A 19,296-nucleotide genomic window follows, 5' to 3' on the forward strand; every position below is an offset into this window, starting at 1 on the left:
ATATAGGGACTAAGTCTTTTGAAAATTCAGTCATCAGTGAATTGTGGTCAAATTATCATTAGTTGCTCCACAGCCCTCTCCTGAATCATTTCTGGTATCCCCAGGTCTGCCCTCTGAATTCTTTCCGCTTCTAGGTTGGAGTTCCTTTTGAGGAACCTATCTTTTCACCCTTTTACTTTCTATTTATTTTTGATGCTTGAGCTCCAAAATGATCAAAGTATTCACGTGATGTGTGTATTATTGAGAATAAATAGGCCTAAATGTACCCATCTTTTGCTATCGATAAAAAACATTAAACCCTAGAAACTAACGCCTATTCTTGCTACATTACCCATTTACCTATGTCCTTTAGTAAGCAAGAATGAGTTCCCTTGCCTCTACATTGTTGCTCGGGATTTCCTTGCCTCCTGGATACTTCTTGCCTCTAGTTATTCTGAAATGGGTATTACAGAATTTCTGCTGTTTTAAGTATACAACTCATTTTAGTGAATTCCATGTTAGTAATCGAGACAAAATAAAATACAGTTTTATTAGTAATGTAAAAAATAACATGGAACATTAGGAGAAGGATGGGAAAAATGAAGTGGGGTGGGGGACTGGAGGAGGAGAAAAACCATAGGAGACCATGGACTCTAAGAAACAAACTGAGGCTTTTAGAGATGAGGGAGTGGGACAAAGGGTTAGCCTGGTGATGGTTATTAAGGAGGGCACATATTGCATGGAGCACTGGGTGTTATACACAAACAATGAATCATGGAACACTACATCAAAAACTAATGACGTACGGCATGGTGACTAACATAACATAACATAATAGAAAAAAAAAGATATATTTACTCTGAAGAACCTTGAGTAATGTATGGAATTGTTGAATCACTATATTGGACAACTGAAACTAATACAACACTATGCCTATTATACTGGAATTTTTAAAAAATTGAAAAAAGTTATCACTATGCCTAGTATATTGGAATTTAAAAAATAAATTGAAAAAATGTTATCTCTAAAAAAATAATATGTAACTTTGATCCAGATTGTAAAAATTACATGGATTTGAATCTTTTCTCAAGCTCTACCTCACATTCTTTTGAAAGGACATCCATTCATACATAGATATATAATGTATAGACAAATATAGATACCTAAGTATATTATGCTCTTGGGTGGAGTTGTTTCTATCTCTCTTCTCTTTCATACGAGCCTTTGGTAACAATATGCTGGATAGAGTTCGACTATTTGCTGGTACAGACTAACAGTTCCTGACTCAGAGACGGTGGGTTTACCTAAGGATTACCTGCAATTTGGGATAAGGAGAGATTTATGAAAATCTGATTAATGTACAATTTGCATACAAAATAAACAAACATCATTATTTTGTCCACAGGTCCAGAAGGACATGTAGAAAGGTCAGCAGTTGATTTCCTTATTCAGATGATCAGGTGGTTCTAATGCATTTGACCTGCCATACACCTAATCTCTTCTTGTGGACTAGTGCTTGGGGATGTCCTCCCTCAAAACAGTGATGTGCATCAAAGGGCCAGTCTTTTTTCCATCAACAACATAGGTAAAATGGATGATATGACCTTAGACGTCGGCCAGAATCAGAGAGACTCGCTATGATGATTTTCGATAAAAATGGAGTAGAGAGGAAGAGTACCACTGACTGAAATACTTCTTTCATTTGGTTCTGGAGACCCAAAGACATTATGTTCATCTACAACATTACAGTCTTCATGCCTTCTGTGTTGACCCTAATAGGGATCCCAGGCCTAGAGTCTGTGCAGTGCTGGATCGGGATTCCTTTCTGTGCCATGTATCTCTTTGCTTTGATTGGAAATTCTGTGCTTCTGGTCATCATCATTTCAGAGCGTAGCCTCCATGAACCCATGTATCTTTTCTTAGGCATGCTAGGAGTCACGGATATTGTACTTGGCACAAGCATTGTGCCCAAGATGCTTGGCATTTTCTGGCTACATATACCAGAGATTTATTTTGATTCTTGCTTGCTTCAAATGGGATTCATCCACACATTTCAGTGCATCGAGTCAGGCATCCTCCTGGCCATGGCTCTGGACCGTTATGTGGCCATCTGCTATCCACTGAGATATACTGCCATCTTCACCCACCAGCTGGTCACCCAAATAGGGGCTGTCGTAACACTTAGAGCTGCCATTCTGGTAGCCCCATCTTTAGTCCTGATAAAATGTCGGTTTCAGTTTTACCATACAACCATCATCTCCCACTCCTACTGTGAACATATGGCCATTGTGAAGCTGGCTGCAGAAAATGTGCGGGTCAACAAAATCTATGGCTTGTTTGTGGCGTTTGCTGTTGCAGGATTTGACATGATATTCATCACTTTGTCCTACATACAGATCTTTTTCACAGTTTTTCGTTTGCCCCAGAAGGAGGCTCGGTGGAAAGCATTCAATACCTGCATCGCCCACATCTGTGTCTTCCTCCAGTTCTACCTCCTTGCCTTCTTCTCCTTCTTCACACATAGGTTTGGTGCTCATGTTCCCCCTTATATCCATATCCTCTTTTCTAGCCTCTATTTGCTGGTCCCGCCTTTTCTCAATCCACTTGTCTATGGTGCCAAGACCAAGCAGATCCGCATTCATGTAGTAAAGATGTTGTGTTCATAAAATCCACTGTGATTATCACCTACAGCCTTCTCTTTTATGCAATAGTAACAATCTCTCAAAACTAAATAAAACAACAAAAATGGATGCTAATTGTGATCCTTGCATTTTCTATTTAATTCTCTTATGAAATTTTCTTGCATTTTAAATGGTTGCCCCACCATAGCCCATGACACCAATTAGTCATGGGATTTAGATAGTACTGTGTAATTAGAGTGAGAAATGTAGAAAGAGCCAAATAGTGAACATATATTATTTTCTTTTTTTCTTCAATTTTAGTTCCTGATTAAACGTTCTCCTTTAAGTATCCTTCTCCAGAAGGATTAAGAAATATTGTCTCTCAATGAATTTAAATGTACCCAAGACTCATTGGTTAGATTGTCCAGGTACTCACTGATAACAAGTTGTCAATTCTGTTTTTTCTGTATCATCCTAATTATCTTAAAAAAATGAGAGGAAGTTTTTTTTTTTATTTTTATGCAAACAAATGAAAACAAACAAACAAAAACCCGTGAATATATATATGATGAGACATAGTCTTCAATTTTCAACATTTCTGGTGCCTTTTAGGGCATTAAGACAAAAAATCATGAGAAATCCAGTGTTCCATGTTACCCATCACCACTTTTTCTGCACCCTCACCACTTACTTCCTTATTCATTCTTCAAGTATTATTAAAAAAAAAAACCTACAATATTATAAATGCTATAGTAAAGAACAGAGACATAATGGGAAATTTGAGACAGTGTTTACATCTTTTGAGTTTATAGACATTATGGTTTTATATTTTGGGGAAAGAATAAGAGAGAGAGAGGGAAGGACCGAGAAGCAGTAGAGGTACCAATGGAATGTGGTTTAACAAAGAGAGTAGAGCACTGAAATTCAACTGAAAGCAGCAGTAGAGTAATTTTTATTATCTTTGTTTTTTTCTTTATTTAGGGATTCTGATTACTTTTTAATTTTTTATTTTAATTTCAGTTATATGTAAGTTAGTTTCAGGTGTGCAATGTAGTAATTCAACACTTCCATACATCACTCTGTACTGTTCAGGAGATCTGCACTCCTTACTCCCCATCACCAGGTTGTTCTTTTTTTTTTTTTTTTTTTAAATAAAGATTTTATTTATTTATTTATTTATTTATTTATTTATTTATATGAGAGAGAAGGAGAGAGAGAGCACAGAAGCAGGGTGATGGGCAGAGGGACAGGGTAGGGACAGGAAGAGAATCTCAAGCAGACTCCACTGAGCACAGAGTACAATGTGGTTCTCCATCTCAGGACTTTGAGATCATGACTTGAGCCAAAACTAAGAGTCTGAGGCTTAACCAACTGAATCACCCAGGTGCCCATCCTCTTTGTTTTTTTTGTTTTGTTTCTTAATGAGTAAAATCATATGGCATTTGTCTTTCTCTGTAGGGAGTCTGACTCTTAATGAAGGACAAATGAATGGCTAGCAACTAACTAACTAGGTAGATGATGTTAGAGATTAGGTATAGAATCAAAAAAACTATACAGTAGTGTTTTCTCTGCTGTGGATGAAGCAGAAACAATTGGAAGAACTAACGGACTTCTTTTAATAGCCTCTTCCTATAGAGGAGGACAAAACTGGAAATTAACATGTATAGTGTATGAATTCAAAATTTCATTCGTAATAACACCTCTGTCAAACATGTAAAGATGATAATGAACATAAACTTTCATGTATAAATCTTAATTCTTCATGTAACTATAAGTCCATTTCATATCCACCAGTTTTCTAGGTCTCTTTCTGAAGACCTTACTGGTTTAGCAGTATATATATTTTTTATTGCTGAGCAAGCTGTTCTTCTCCACAAGTGAGGATGAGAGAACAAAAGCAGTAAGGAAGAGGGTGATTCTGGCAGCCACACTGAAGGCATCCAAATACCCCGGAGAATAGTAGGAGTCTAGCAGTGTGTATTCTAGTCCTGCACTTCCTAGAAGGACCCTGCTGAATTAGATCGTCTTGGCCTATTCTGTATTTTCAAAGGACGATTTAAAATATGTGTAACACTTCAAGTATTTATCCTCAAGACTTCAGCTCCTTATTTTAGTATCATTAAAGAGAGATTTACTTCCCATTTCTGCCTTTCTGCATAGTCTTAATCTTTCATTCAGTGTTTGACATGTAATTATATCTGGCTTTTACCTTAAGTGTCTTACAGTGTCTGAAACATAGGAAAAGTATTAAAACAGATAAATTTCCTTGATGGAGAACATTTTCATTTCTGCTACGTTCTAAAGTTTACTAAAACCATGGTGCACACACAGAGACATTGTGAAATAGTGGCAGTGTATGTGTAGATAAATTGAGTAAATATGGAACATTAGACTATACCCAAAATGCAACTAAGATAGATAACTCTGAGACCTAGGTGCCCACTGAAGAGGATACCCATGAGGAGAAAATGGTCTGTGCATCACAATTCCAGGAAAACATAGGGATTTTGTATCAGGTATTGGAGACAGGGTGCACTGAATACGGCAGAAAAGGTGAAGGTGTGTGTAAGGTTTCTGAACTGAAGCATCTGGAAAGTATCCATTTCAGTTCCAGCCATATGATTGGTCTCTGTGGTGACAGAATCAATAATGATCCAGAGAAAGCAGCACTGGGTACAAAGGATGCTGGGAATGAGGGGTCATATAAGAGAGAGGGATTGTCTAAAATAATACCTATTGAATATTGAAGCCCATAAAAAAATTGTCAACATTCATCTTCTAAAACACCAGCCAGACTGATATTTCATTGTCAGGTGATTTTAAGATGATTCTTCTAAAACTTTCTCAAAGCAAAGACTAAAAGTTACTGCTGTTTGAGTATTTACTCACTGACTTGGCTAGCCTCCTACTTTAGGACTTACAATGTCACTGACTAGGTCACATCCCATCATGTGCATGGATATCCCTGCACATTCATGGTCCCTCACCATGACATACGAATGGACAGCCAAATATACACCAAGAGTGAGATTAAATTCACCAATACAAAATCATACACCAAAATTAATTTAAAAAAATAGAATTTTGTGGAGCAGAGCTTATTCAGTTCAGTGACAACTTAAAAAGAAAAATAAAGCCCTAGTTAATACTCCTAATAAAATAATCCATGATACTAGATCCTTGATAGAAGAACAGAATACTATTAATAAGAAATACATAGACAACACAAAAGTTTATTTGCAAATTAAACAATATGAGAGATTAAAGGAAAACCAACAGAACACTCAGAAGCTAGATTTAAGAAAGCAGAACAAAGGAACAAGTGTTAAATATGGGGACTTGGAGGAAAAGGAATATAGGGTTCATCCAAGAACACCAACACATCACTAGTGGGTATTCTGGAAAATCAGGGAAGTTAAAAGTATAGGTGGGACGTATTAGCATTAGGAGTTTATTAGAATATTATTCAAGATTTTTCCAAGGAAAAAAACGACAAAAAGTCCAATTTGAACATAATCACAAAGAAAAGAGAAAAAAAGTATAATTGCATAGCAATTTAAGAAAGTGAAGTGTAAGTCATGGGCAGGCAGAAAATATTTGCAATATACATACTTCACCAAATATACAAAGAATTTTTAAAACTCAACCACAAAGAAATAAAGAAGTCAGTTAAAACTTGGGCAAAAGATCTGAAAGATATTTCCACCAAAAAGTCATGCAAATAACAATAAGAACATGAAAAGGTGCTCAATATAATTTGCCATGAAGATTTCTAAGTAAAACAACATTGAGATACCACTAACACCAATGAGAATGGCTAAAACCTAAAAACACTGACAACACCAAATGCTGGTGAGGACAAGAACTCACAGAGAGTCGTATTCATTGCTGGTGAAAATGGAAATTACAGTCTTTCTGGAAGAGTATTGGAGTTTCTCACAGGACTAAACATACTCTTACCATATGGTCTTGAATTCCCAGATATCTGACCCAATAAGTTGAATACATCTGTTCACATCAAAACAAACATATAATTTTTATATCACGTTTCTTTCTAATTGCCATAATTAGAAGCACTTAAGATGAATGCATAAACAAACTCTGGTATCTCCGTAAAATGTAATGTTATTCCTTGATTTTAAAAAAAAGGAGAGCTATCAAGCTATGAAAAGACATGGAAGAAACTTCAATGTATATTTCTACATGAAAGAAGCCATCCTGAAAAAGTTAATTAGTTATAAGTTTGCAAGGACATGACATTCCAGAAAAGGCAAGAATACAAAAATGATATAAAGATCAGTGTAACCAGGGGTTCAGGAAGAGGGAGGGAGACATGAATGGAGGGAGCACAGTGAACTTTTAGGCTAACAAAAGTGTTTTGTGTGATACTGTAATGGTGGGTACATGACATTATGTACTGATAATCTTTTTATCTTTTTATCTTTTTTGATAATTTTTTCCTAAAGTTCACGTTATTCCATTTAGCTCTTATGAAAGACCTACATTAGTACCTGTTTTCAGCACCTGAAACAAATCTAAAGAGTATTTCCACTTTTAGAAAAGAGGTGAAAATCAAAACTAGCTTTCAGTGTGTGTTTTGCATCGAGCCATTAACAGAGGCAGCGAGAGCAACCCCACCAATCTCCTCTCCCAGGAAGAACACTCCACATCATTATATCAAAACCCCGTAGTTTCTCACAGTGTTAGTGAGCATCTGTGATTTATCCTGATTGATTTTGAGCATCTGTTAGCAAGATATGTCCTAAATACCAGAAAACTCTAAGAGCAGTTATTTTGAGGTCTAGGAATGCTCAACAAATTTTCCATGTGAATTCATGTTGATTGCTTCTTTGTTTGGTGCCATTATGGCTCAGGAAAGGTTTTATAAGAATGCTCTACTTTTGGATAGTGGGGAGGAAATATGTACTTGTCAGAAGCATAGAACTGAAGATAGTAAAAGTGATCCCTAATGTAAACTGTGGACTTTGGTTACTAATAATGCACCAATACTGGTTCAGTTGTTTAACAAAATCTGACACTCACTCATTGAACTTTAATATAACATGGGAGCCAAGAGAACACGCTAGGTAGCTTTGAAAGGAAAATGAATAAGGCAGTAAAAAACAGGGGCACCTTGGTGGCTCAGTCCTTTAAGGATCGACCTTTGGCTCAGGTTGTGATCTTGGAGACCTGGGATCAAGCCCTACTTCTGGATCTCTGCTCAGTGGGGAATCTGCTTCTCCCTCTCCCTCTGTTTGCACTCTCTCTCTCTCTCTCACTCCCTCTCTCTCAAGTAAATAAATAAATAAATAAACTTTAAAAAAAAAAAAAGGCAGTCACAAACAGCCAATACCTGAATGTCTAGAAACAGAATGGCACTGCTAATTACCACAGCAATGTGGGAATCTGGAAGATAGCATAAAGTCCCTTCACAATGTTGAGGGAAACTACTGGGCTCCTGATGATAACGGTAGTCACTTTCATGTAAATATGGCCACAGACTTCTTTCCTTCCCTCAACTCATGAGGAGCAAGAAGAAGAACAAACATAACAAGCCATGTTTTCATGTGTAGGGAAATGAGCAAAATAAAACAGCTCCAGAAGCCCCACTAGAAAAAGACCGTCTAGGGGAAGAAGGTTGGGGAGCTGTAGCTTACTGTTACTGACACACTGAAAATACTAGCCACCCAACACACATGCGAAAAAAGAGAGTCCACCCCCTGGTGGAAAAGAATGAGAACATACATTTTGAGTCAGATATTCCATTATAGGGAAGAGTTGGTGGTTCAGGGGAACAGGCTCAAAAACAGTCTTTAGAAATTGTTGATTTTGTGGCAGGACAAACAATGACAGAAATGGGTGTCAGGGATGCTGGGTGGCGTGGTCCTTTAAGCATCTGAATCTTGATTTTGGCTGAGGTTCTAATCTCAGGGTTTGAGTTGGAGCCCCGAGCTAGGCTCTGTACTCAACAGGGAGAATGCTTGAAGATTTTCCCTCCTTCTTCCCTAGCCCCTCTCCTGCTCGTGTACTCCCCCTGCTCCTTCTCAAATAGATAAATAAACATATAATTTTTTTAAAGATATGTATGTCAGTTAATGTAGACAGTAATCTTGTAAACCACCTATAATCTCTGACCCTTTTATAATGAACTGTGTTTAACATTCCAGGTGACCATGAGACATTTATAATGAAGAGTTTCTATAGAAGATATATAATTAAAATAAAAATGTTTCTGCTGATAAACCTTCCATCTCCCCTATTTGTAAATACATAAACACAATCACACGTGCATGTGTCAGAGAGAAAGTAGATTATCTCTCTAATCTATCTTTAGGAATAATTTGTAGATATGAGCATAAAATAAGAAAATAAAGAAAGAACAGAAATAGACAAGAAATAAATCCTATGTTTTTTTTTAAGATTTTATTTATTTATTTGACAGACAGAGATCACAAGTAGGCAGAGAGGCAGGCAGAGAAAGAGGAGGAAGCAGGCTCCCTGCAGAGCAGAGTGCCAGATGCGGGGCTCGATCCCAGGACCCCAGGATCATGACCTGAGCCAAAGGCAGAGGCTTTAACCGACTGAGTCACCCAGGCGCCCCTAATCCTATGTTTTAAGAACTGCTTGAAGTCAGGATAGAAAGCAAAATACAAAATCATTTCAGAAATATTTACTACATTTTCATTCTTTTCTGCTGTGTAACAAACCACCGCAAAACACATTACCTCAAGTAACAATGATCTATCCTCTCGCACAATTCTGTGGGTCAACAATCCAGGCTGGGCTTGACTGTATGGTCCCGTTTCCTTGAGGAATAGGCTGTGGTCACTCGGGGGCAGCATTTGGCTTGGAACTCCACTGAGTTGCAAGGTCCACAGATTGCTTTCCCATACCTGGTGCCTTTGTGCTCATGTACATAGTCATACTCTCCCCATGGGGATAGCCTCTTCATGTTATTGGTTTAACCCCAGTGTGGTCCTACTCCTAACACAGGTGACAGGCTTTGAACAAGAAACAAGGTTGAAGTTCCCAGACTTACTAACTTTGGCTCAGTAACCTGAAAACACCACCATCATTCTGGCTACTTAATTGGTCAAAACAACTGTCATCCCAGGTTCAAGGGGAGGAGACATGGGCTTGCCTTTGAATGATAGCAGAGGCATGCACCCATGGAAAAGGGTATGATTACAGTCAGCTTCTCAGAAATATTAAGTCCAAATATTGGAATAGGAATTCAGAAAGCTTAATAACCAAGAGAGAAAAGAGTAGTGTAAAGATCAGTGATAGAGAAAAGACAAAAAGGTTTTATACATGTAGGAAAGCATTCTCTCAAAAGTAATAAGAGCAAAACCAAACAATAAAACCAAACTAAAACTAAGGTTATAATTATAATGTTTGTCAAAAGAACCAGAATATCTCAATGCGTTTAGAGAAGAGTTATAAAGACTGAGAAAGTTAAAAAAAAAAAAAAGAAAAAAAAAGAAGTCCAGCACACAACATAAAAATTCACATAAAAAGTAAAAATCCACATAAAAATCGAAATGAACTAGGTGATGGATATTAAGGAACTACTGAACATCTGAACATCTGAAACTACTGATGTACCGTATTTGCCTAAATTGAATTTAAATTAAGAACTCCAAATAAAGGGGCAGCTGGGTGGCTCATGTGGGTTAAAGCCTCTGCCTTCAGCTCAGGTCATGATCTCAGGGTTCTGGGATTGAGCCTCGCATTGGGCTCTCTGCTCGGCAGGAAGCTTGCTTCCCTTCCTCTCTCTCTCCCTGCCTCTCTGCCTACTTGTGATCTCTGTCTGTCAAATAAATAAATAAAAATCTTAAAAAAAAAAAAAAAGAAAAGAAATCCAAATAAAATCTCTATAGTAGCTAATGACATTTCTTAACCCTTCTGATGCTAATTCTACCAGGTGACCCATGGAAGAGAGAGAAAGCCAAGGAGTCTTAAAATGTCAGGTAATAAGATGCCAGAATTCAGTATTAAAAGCCTTCTAAAAAGCAAACAATGCTTCCACATGTGGCCTTGACCATCTCCATTTGCAGATGGCTCCATGGGAACAGGCTGTGACGGCACTAGCAGGAGTCTCTGCCACACAAGGAGAACTGCATGTTTAATGGCAAGTGTGTGTTAACCTGGGTGTGCAAGAGTGCTGTGCAGAGGACAACCTGCACACACAGTACATGGAAAGGATGGGGAGGGGTGTTTCTCCCTGAGGCCAGCCTGGGTCCTCTCCTTCCAGGAGCGAGTGGAGTTCAGTCCTCTGGGGGCTAACACTCTGAGCCCAAGAGATGCCCAGAGGAGCTATAAATACCCAGCTCCCCATTTCCTCACCATGTTGTGAACATCGTATGACTTTTCTTTCTTTTCTCTCAACTAGTTAAATATCTTCAGGATCCTAGAAAATATAGGTAAGAAGATGATTTTTTCTCAGCAAGGACATGTAGAAAAAGACATCAGAAAAAAAAAAAAAAAAGAAAGGAAAGGAAGGAAAGGAAAGGAGAAAATCTTAGGAAACCACAGAAGCTGCTCAGTATTCCTAGAACTTAATCATCTTGCGTTTCTCTTAAGCCTGACTTCGGAGGTACTGTGTGTGGCTGTGACTGGACTTCCTGGTCAATTGTAGTGACTCTTTGGGCTCTCTTTCTAAATAGATTGTCTGAAAAAAGCACAAGTATATATTTTTCTTTCTGAATATGTTTATGCACTGGTTGTCTATCTTTGATATGTGGCCCTGAATGTTGTGCATACATGTACCAAATTTGTAGTAAGGCCCAGTAACAGGATAGGGCTCAGGAGATAAACAAGCCTAATAGTTAAAGACCTTGTATATGTGTCTATACACAAACCCATGCATGCCTTTTTTGCAGAGTTCACTGGATATTCACCATACAGCAGGCACTGAGCTTAGCACAGAGTAAGAAGCTTATGCTCCCTATACAACAATGATGTTACACTAGTGTTCGGGCAAGAATAAAACTCCCTTTCTAAGCCCATTATGTTCCCCATGCTGAACTGCTTACACCTTATAAAACTAACATGACAAATTAGAGGTGAAAATTACAGTGGGTGTCATGTGTCTCGTGTGAGACAGTTAGTCTTGGCCTATGTGGTTACTCTAAACCAGTCCCATCCTTGTCCAGTGGAGCATAAGCCTGTTGTCCAAAAACGTGAACTTAGTTCACAGTAACAATGATTTTGATCTTAATGATGGCCATTTTGGAAGTGCCCTAATTTCATCCATGGCTGAGATAAAAATGTATCTGATTTGTGTAACAACCACCATTAAATACTATGTTCAGAATTTACTCAATTTTTAGTCAGTGACCTGAAAGGGAGAGAATATTTTTCCTCACCACATGCAGGCCATATCCATTTAAGAATCTAACTGAATTTGACACTGCATATAGTTTAGGTTTTTAATGTCCATTGTATAATTTTAAGAAGCATGTTGATTCACAGACCAGAATCAGTGAATTCACCTGTAGATCCTCAATCCCTAGCATAGGCCTCAGCATCGCTTTAGTGGTCAGTGAATGCAGAAGAGGACCTATGTGTATATACTGCCTGGAATCTGTTTTGGTAAAACCTCATTCCCTCCTTCTCTCATAAGGAATGAGATCAACTTCACATGTGTCTATTTTACTCAGGGATATCACCAGTGAAAATTTTGATGACCTGTTTTTGTATTGTGTAATTTCTATAGGCAGTATTGGATGGTGGCTGAGATCAGAGCTTTTGAATTTATGCTCTCTGACTCTGAATCCAGTGGGACCAAGGTCAAGAAACTGAAAATCTGTGGGACCTTTTTCGTCTATAGGAATAATAATAGTATCTATGTCAACGATTATTATAAAGGTCTTTTCAACAGTCTATTGTGAAGATTCAATGAGCTGTATTTGGAAAGTACCATTAGACATAGTAAGCACTTAGCAATGCTAACTATTTTTTCAAGATATATTTTAATTCTTCCATGGGAAGAGTCAGATTTCAATTGTAGGCTGAATAATACATCTTGCTGTCTTTCCACAGAGAAGAATATAATTGGGCAAAAAAAAATTTGATCAGACATCATTCAGCCTAATGGGGTATTCCTCAATCATGACTCAGCACTATGGTTTTCCATCAAGGTAGGTCAGAATATGCTGCCACAGATAGCTCCGTCCTCCTTTTTTTTTTTTTTTAGATTTTTATTTATTTATTTGACAGACAGAGATCACAAGTAAGCAGAGAGGCAGGCAGAGAGAGAGGAGGAAGCAGGCTCCCTGCTGAGCAGAGAGCCTGGTGTGGGGCTCTATCCTGGGACCCTGGGATCATGACCTGAGCCGAAGGCAGAGGCTTAACCCACTGAGCCACCCAGGCATCCCTAGCTCCGTCCTCTTATAATCGCAGTGGTCCCCAGGATGTGTGGTATGTCCTGATTGGAATTCCAGGACTGGAAGATTTTCACACCTGGATCTCCATCCCTATCTGTTCCATGTACTTTTTGTCTGTCGTAGGCAACGTGTTCTTGATCTTTGTGATTGTGACTGAGCACAGTCTCCATGAGCCCATGTATATTTTCCTTTCCATGCTGGCCTCGGCAGATGTGCTGCTCTCCACAGCCACAGCTCCCAAGATGCTGGCCATCTTCTGGTTCCAGTCCATGGATATATCCTTTGGTTGTTGTGTGTCCCAGATGTTCTTCATACATTTCATCTTTGTGGCAGAATCTGCTATTCTCCTGGCCATGGCATTTGACCGCTATGTGGCCATCTGTCACCCCCTGAGATACACCATAATCTTAACCTCTTCAGTCACTGGGAAGATTGGCATAGCAGCTATGGTCAGGAGCTTCATGATCTGCCTTCCATTCACCTTCCTGGTACACAGACTTAGGTATTGTGGGAGAAACATCATTCCCCATTCCTACTGTGAGCACATGGGCATTGCCAGATTGGCATGTGACAATATCAGGGTCAACATCATCTATGGGCTGACTGTGGCCCTGCTGTCTACAGGACTGGACATTGTGTTCATCATTATGTCTTACACCAGGATCCTTTGCACAGTGTTTCAGATACCTTCCTGGGCTGCCAGATTCAAGGCCCTCAACACATGTGCTTCCCACATCTGTGTCATCCTTATGTTCTATGCCCCAGCATTCTTTTCATTTTTTGCCCATCGTTTTGGGGGGGCAACCATCCCTCATCATGTCCACATCCTAGTAGCCAACCTCTATGTGGTGGTGCCCCCTATGCTAAACCCCATCATTTATGGGGTCAAGACCAAACAGATTCAAGACCGAGTAATTCTCCTTTACTCCCGCATCACCACATGTTGTTAAAATGAAGATTAATGCCTGATGCTGGATAGTTCTCAATGAAACACACACACTCACCCACATACACACATACAATTTGAATGACTAATGGGAATAAAGACAGTCCATAAATAATCCTCAACACACATAAAAAAGGACAGTAAATGCCAAAGTTACCAATGCGTTTCCCTAAAGCACTTAAAGACTTTGAAAAAATAATGATATTCCGAATTCTCCTAGACACGCTATTATCGTAACTTCTTCTTAAAAGCAATCATAAGAGAACCCTATGTAAAGAGGAATACATTTAAGGATTCAACCCAAATGGAACTTTTTTGGGTAGAGCTGGGAAGTGAAAATGGGGAGTTGCCTCGCTTTTGTAGAGACCGTTGAAATTTTGCTGAAATATGAAACACTCCCACTGCAATCAGGTAACACTGTGCCAGTAGCATGAAGCTAATAAACTAATTATCTTCACCTTTTTCTTAAATTAAAATGTGAGTTCTAAAATGAGATTTTCTCATTCACTGATAAAATGTCTACTCAATGAAATAGGCACAGAGTATAGGTTTATTGTATGAACGGATAATAGTGAATTGAAACAAATAATACATTATATTGACACATCTGAGACAATGTAGACACCTTAAGAGTTAATCCTTTCTTCCCTACATATTGACAACTTTTGGCCAAAATCATCAATGAACCATATCTTGAACAGAGACTTCACTCAGAGAGGGAGTAAAAGATTAAATATGCCATATCCAGGCCACAGATAAAGGCAGTAAAACATTATGTAGGATCCTGATACGTAATCTTACATAGAAAGTCTGTAATCACACCAAATATAATTTTCATAAGTTTGTCTTCAGATTAATTTCTTCATTTAAGAAAATACTTTTAAAATTTCTCCTTCCTCAAGGCCTAGCACATGGTATGAGAATATGAAATCTGACTTTATTTGCACTTGAAGAAAGCAAAACATGAACTCAGAAGCTATACTTTGAACATTTGCAAACTTTCCAGGGTTAGTTTTTTTTCCTTGTTTTCTTTGTTTTATATATAAATATATGTATGTATGTGTGTATATATATGCATATGTGTATGTATATATACATATATATGTTTCCTTTTTATATGTATGTATATATGTGTATATATACATATATATATTTCCTTGTTTATATATATGTATATTTTTATATATATTTATTATATATATTCACTATATACGTGTATATATAGTGAAATTGAAATGAAAGGCTATTTCCTAGATCCTTGGAATCCTGAATAATTACCTTGGATTAAAATATATGATATAGTCTCTTGGATTTCAATAAGTTAATCTATTTTAGGAGTTAAAAAAAAAACCTATGATACTAGAAATTCTTGTTTGCTTGTCCCACAATAACTGTATAAAACTATCTTGTTGTGTAACTATTGGTTTTTGACTGGTAAATGGAATTATTTTAGTACTTTATTTATTGGGTTAATAGTTAAATGAAATATGCTATAGGACGTATTTGGCATTAAAATATACATTTTATTTTAATGATGGTAATTTTTAGGAACAGATACACTAAAGAACCCAGTGCACCTAACTGAACCTAGCCAGGATGTTCAGTTGTTTCAGCATTATTTGTAGAGAAGACTATGTTTTCTCTATTGAACATCCTTGATATTGTTTTTGAGAATCAATTGACCTCATAGGTAGACATTAATTTCTTAACTCTATTCCATATGATTTATCAGTGACTTGGCATTATGAGTCCCTTTACGACTGTAGCTTTCTTAAAATAAAAGATGGACAGGTAATTGAGGTAATTGGTTTTACTACTAAATCAATTACTACTAAATCAATTTTCTATTAAAAACAGGGATTGCCAGATTGGTGTATGCTTCATAATGAATACATATCAATTTTTCTGAGAAAAAATTTGAATGATGATCCTTTAAAGATGATTCATTAACTTACCCCCAAACTCCAAAAATTCAGGAAAAAAAGGAAAACATATAGTTATTGATGTATTTGTGAAAGTATTTCATGATATTACAATAAAGTGGAAAACAGTTTTTTATCCATTCTCTAGGCAAAAGAAAGGTCAGAACCATCATTCAAAGCAAGTTCAACATGAACAGAAGCTTGGAGTATGACATGCCAAATCAGGAACAGAATCAGGATATGTGCTGAAAATATTTTTATAAGAGTTGGCATAATAAAATTGATACCCCAGTTATTTTGAGAAGATACTATTACCAGCAATAATGTATAGTTTAAGGGACTCAGGATAGAAGATTGGAGGACAATCTTCTATCAAAATTTAAATACATCAAAATTTAAATAAAATCTTTATTTTTAATAAAGTTTATTTATTTAAAGAATAAAATTTTAATCTTTAAAAAATTTAAATCAAAATTTAAATAAAATCAGTAGAAGAAGAGGAGGGAAACAAAATGATAAACTAGTTTAAACTATTCCTTGGTGACTCAAAACTTGGCTAATGATTGGCTAACTTGTACCAGTCTGACCTCTGAATCAATTCTATTCAACGTGAATCTATACCATTGTATCTGTCTCCTTCACAGATGAAATTCTAGAAAGAGCATCTAAGGTCCTCTTTTCATCTCTATCTCTTCTCCCCAAAATCTATTGTGAATGCCTCCTCCATTCTACTGAAAGGATTCATCCTAAATTTGCCAGCATCTCCATTACCTCAGGTCCCTCTTAAGTCAGCAGAGAAAGTCTAGAAACCAGGTGAATTGTGTCAAGGAGAAAGGTACCATGTGCATAAGTATTTCTTAGAATTCATTTGTTCTAATGATAAAAGACATATGAATTCTTCTTCCTATATTCCTAAAAATTTGAAAGCATATTTATCTTTTATCTTTTAATCATTTTATCTTTTTTTCCTTGCATTAAGAGCAGATGACATGATTTCTCCACATCTATGAGGCATAAAGTACCTGCATTCCGAGGGAAGAGTGGAAGAAAAGAGGAAGAAAGGTATAAAAAGGAGGAATGGAGAGAAATTTCACCAGATGGTCAACAACTGGCTCAGGATTCTGCATGGTAGAATTAACTAATTAATTAACTTATAACTAATTAGTTAATTTTACTTAATGAATTACTAAATTCAATTAGCCTACTTATAGTACATCATTAGTCAGGTGTGGTATTCAATAATTAATCAGTTGTGTATAACAAGAAGTGCTCATCACATCACATGCCCTCCTCAATTCCCATCACCAAGTTACCCCATCCTCTAACCCTACTCCCCTCTATCAACCCTCAGTTTATTTCCTATGATTAAGAGTCTCCCCTGTTTTTTTTTCCCTTTCTGATGACTTCCCATTCCATTTTCTCTCCTTTCCCCTATGATCGTCTCTGCTGTTTCTTATATTCCACATAGAGTGAAACCATGTGATACTTGTCTTTCATTGATTGTGTTATTTTGCTCATCATATACTCTCCAGTTCCATCTACCTCGATAGAAGGAACACACTCCAATATCATAAAAACCATCTATGGAAGTCCCACAGCAAACATCATTCTCAGTGGGCAAAAACTGAGACCTTTTCCCCTAAAGCCAAGAACAGGATGGGGCGCCAACTCTCACCCCTGTTGTTCAACATAGTTCTAGAAACCTTGTCTCAGCAATCAGACAACAAAAAGAGATTTAAAAAAATTCAAATTGATAAAGAAGTCAAATGCTCATTTTTCTCAGATGACAGGATACTTTATGTGGAAAATGCAAAAGATTCCACCCCAAAATTGCTAGAACTCATACAGGAATTCAACGATGTGACAGGATATAAAATCAATACACAGAAATCAGTTTCATTTCATACATTAACAATGAGACAGAAGAAAGAGAAATGAAGGTATCAATCCCATTTACAACTGCACCTCAAACCATAAGATACCTAGGAATAAACCTAACCAAAGGGGTAAAGGATCTACACTCTAAAAACTACAGAACAATTATGAAAGAACTGAGGAAGACAAAGAAATGGAAAAACATTCCATGCTCATGGATTGGAAGAATACATATTGTTAAAATGTCTATACTACCCAAAGCAATCTACACAATCAATGTTATCCCTATCAAAATACTATCCATATTTTTAACAGTGCTGGAACAAATAATTCTAAAATTAGTATGGTAGGATTTGGAAATGTACATCATAATTGGTCATTGTGAGAATATTAAATTTACAAAAATAGCTTTACTAGAATAAAAATCTGAGGATTAAGTCTGTAAGAGAAGGGCGCCTGGGTGGCTCAGTGGGTTAAAGCCTCTGCCTTCAGCTCGGGTCATGATCCCAGGGTCCTGGGATCGAGCCCCACATCAGGCTCTCTGCTCCAAGGGGAGCCTGCTTCCTCCTCTCTCTCTGTCTGCCTCTCTGCCTACTTGTGAGCTCTGTCTGTCAAATAAATAAATAAAATCTTTAAAAAAAAAACTTAAAAAAAAAAAAAGACTGTAAGAGAAGGAGAGTAAATGTGTTATAGAGAGCTATTGTGGATACAGACTTTTCTTTCCAGAAGTGCCTTGGTGAACAAAGGGTCCTAAGGACGTTTATAGAATTCATGGCATAGGAACATGCCCACATCTAAGTGTTCTTTAGAAGTTTTTCCAAATGAGGATGGCAGAAAAGGAACTGAACTCATAAAAATACAACTTGTGTGTATTAGTTTCTCTACATTTACCCTGTAGGGGAAGAGAAAATAGAAGATTAGTGAGATTCTGCAAGTTATAGAAATGATTTCAGAGACATTGCTGTGGATGGACCCAAAAAGGTATCATTCTGAGCTGCTGGGAGCCTTCTGGACTGGCTTAGTGGTGAGGAAATCCCTCAGGTCATATTCAGACTTCCTCCTCCACATTCACTGGGGAATATTTTAATTGGTAGTCAGCAGCTTTCTTCTACAATTCAAGTTCAATAAATTTATGTGGCTGCCTCAGCATGATACAGACCTTTCTGTGAGTTTTGTTGGAAGATGAATCCACCAACATGATCTCAGAAAGACTTACAGGGTAGGGTCAAGTTTGTTTTGTAGGGACAGAAAAAAAGCAGGAAAGGCTATTGCAGAGTTGTCCATATATTGGATATGGCCCAAGCAGCAAATGGATCAGAGTTCATGACTTTCACACGGGCTGTTACTTAGGGTGTAGACAGAAGAGGCACTGCCCAGCACATGATACCAGGGAATGAGACCAGAATCTTGGGAGGCAGAAAGATGGATGAGAGGTAAGCAATGAGGGATAGGGCTATGAAGACTGATGGTGGTCTTCAGGTGTTGGGTAAGAGCAGAATTGGTTCCCAACAACAAAGGGTGAGGAAGTCTCACTATCCCCAGATTTCCCTCATAATGCTTCACTA

General features: G+C 37.4%; 2 protein-coding genes across 2 annotated transcripts; both read left to right on the top strand.

The window, feature by feature from the left end:
* Nucleotides 1–1,706: 1,706 nt before the first annotated feature.
* On the top strand, nucleotides 1,707–2,645 carry LOC308350119 (olfactory receptor 52A1-like; the record flags this gene model as incomplete). The annotated part of the gene is made up of 1 exon (XM_080815123.1): nucleotides 1,707–2,645. The coding sequence occupies one exon, from the start codon at nucleotides 1,707–1,709 to the stop codon at nucleotides 2,643–2,645; it is 939 nt and encodes a 312-aa protein (XP_080671249.1).
* Nucleotides 2,646–12,987: 10,342 nt separating this feature from the next.
* LOC308350159 (olfactory receptor 52Z1P-like) lies at nucleotides 12,988–13,938 on the top strand (the record flags this gene model as incomplete). The annotated part of the gene is made up of 1 exon (XM_080815162.1): nucleotides 12,988–13,938. The coding sequence occupies exon 1, from the start codon at nucleotides 13,090–13,092 to the stop codon at nucleotides 13,936–13,938; it is 849 nt and encodes a 282-aa protein (XP_080671288.1). The 5' UTR covers nucleotides 12,988–13,089.
* Nucleotides 13,939–19,296: the final 5,358 nt, after the last annotated feature.

The sequence above is a fragment of the Martes martes genome, assembly GCF_963455335.1.
Source record: "Martes martes genome assembly, chromosome: 10".
In the NCBI taxonomy this organism is placed as follows: Eukaryota; Metazoa; Chordata; class Mammalia; order Carnivora; family Mustelidae; genus Martes; species Martes martes.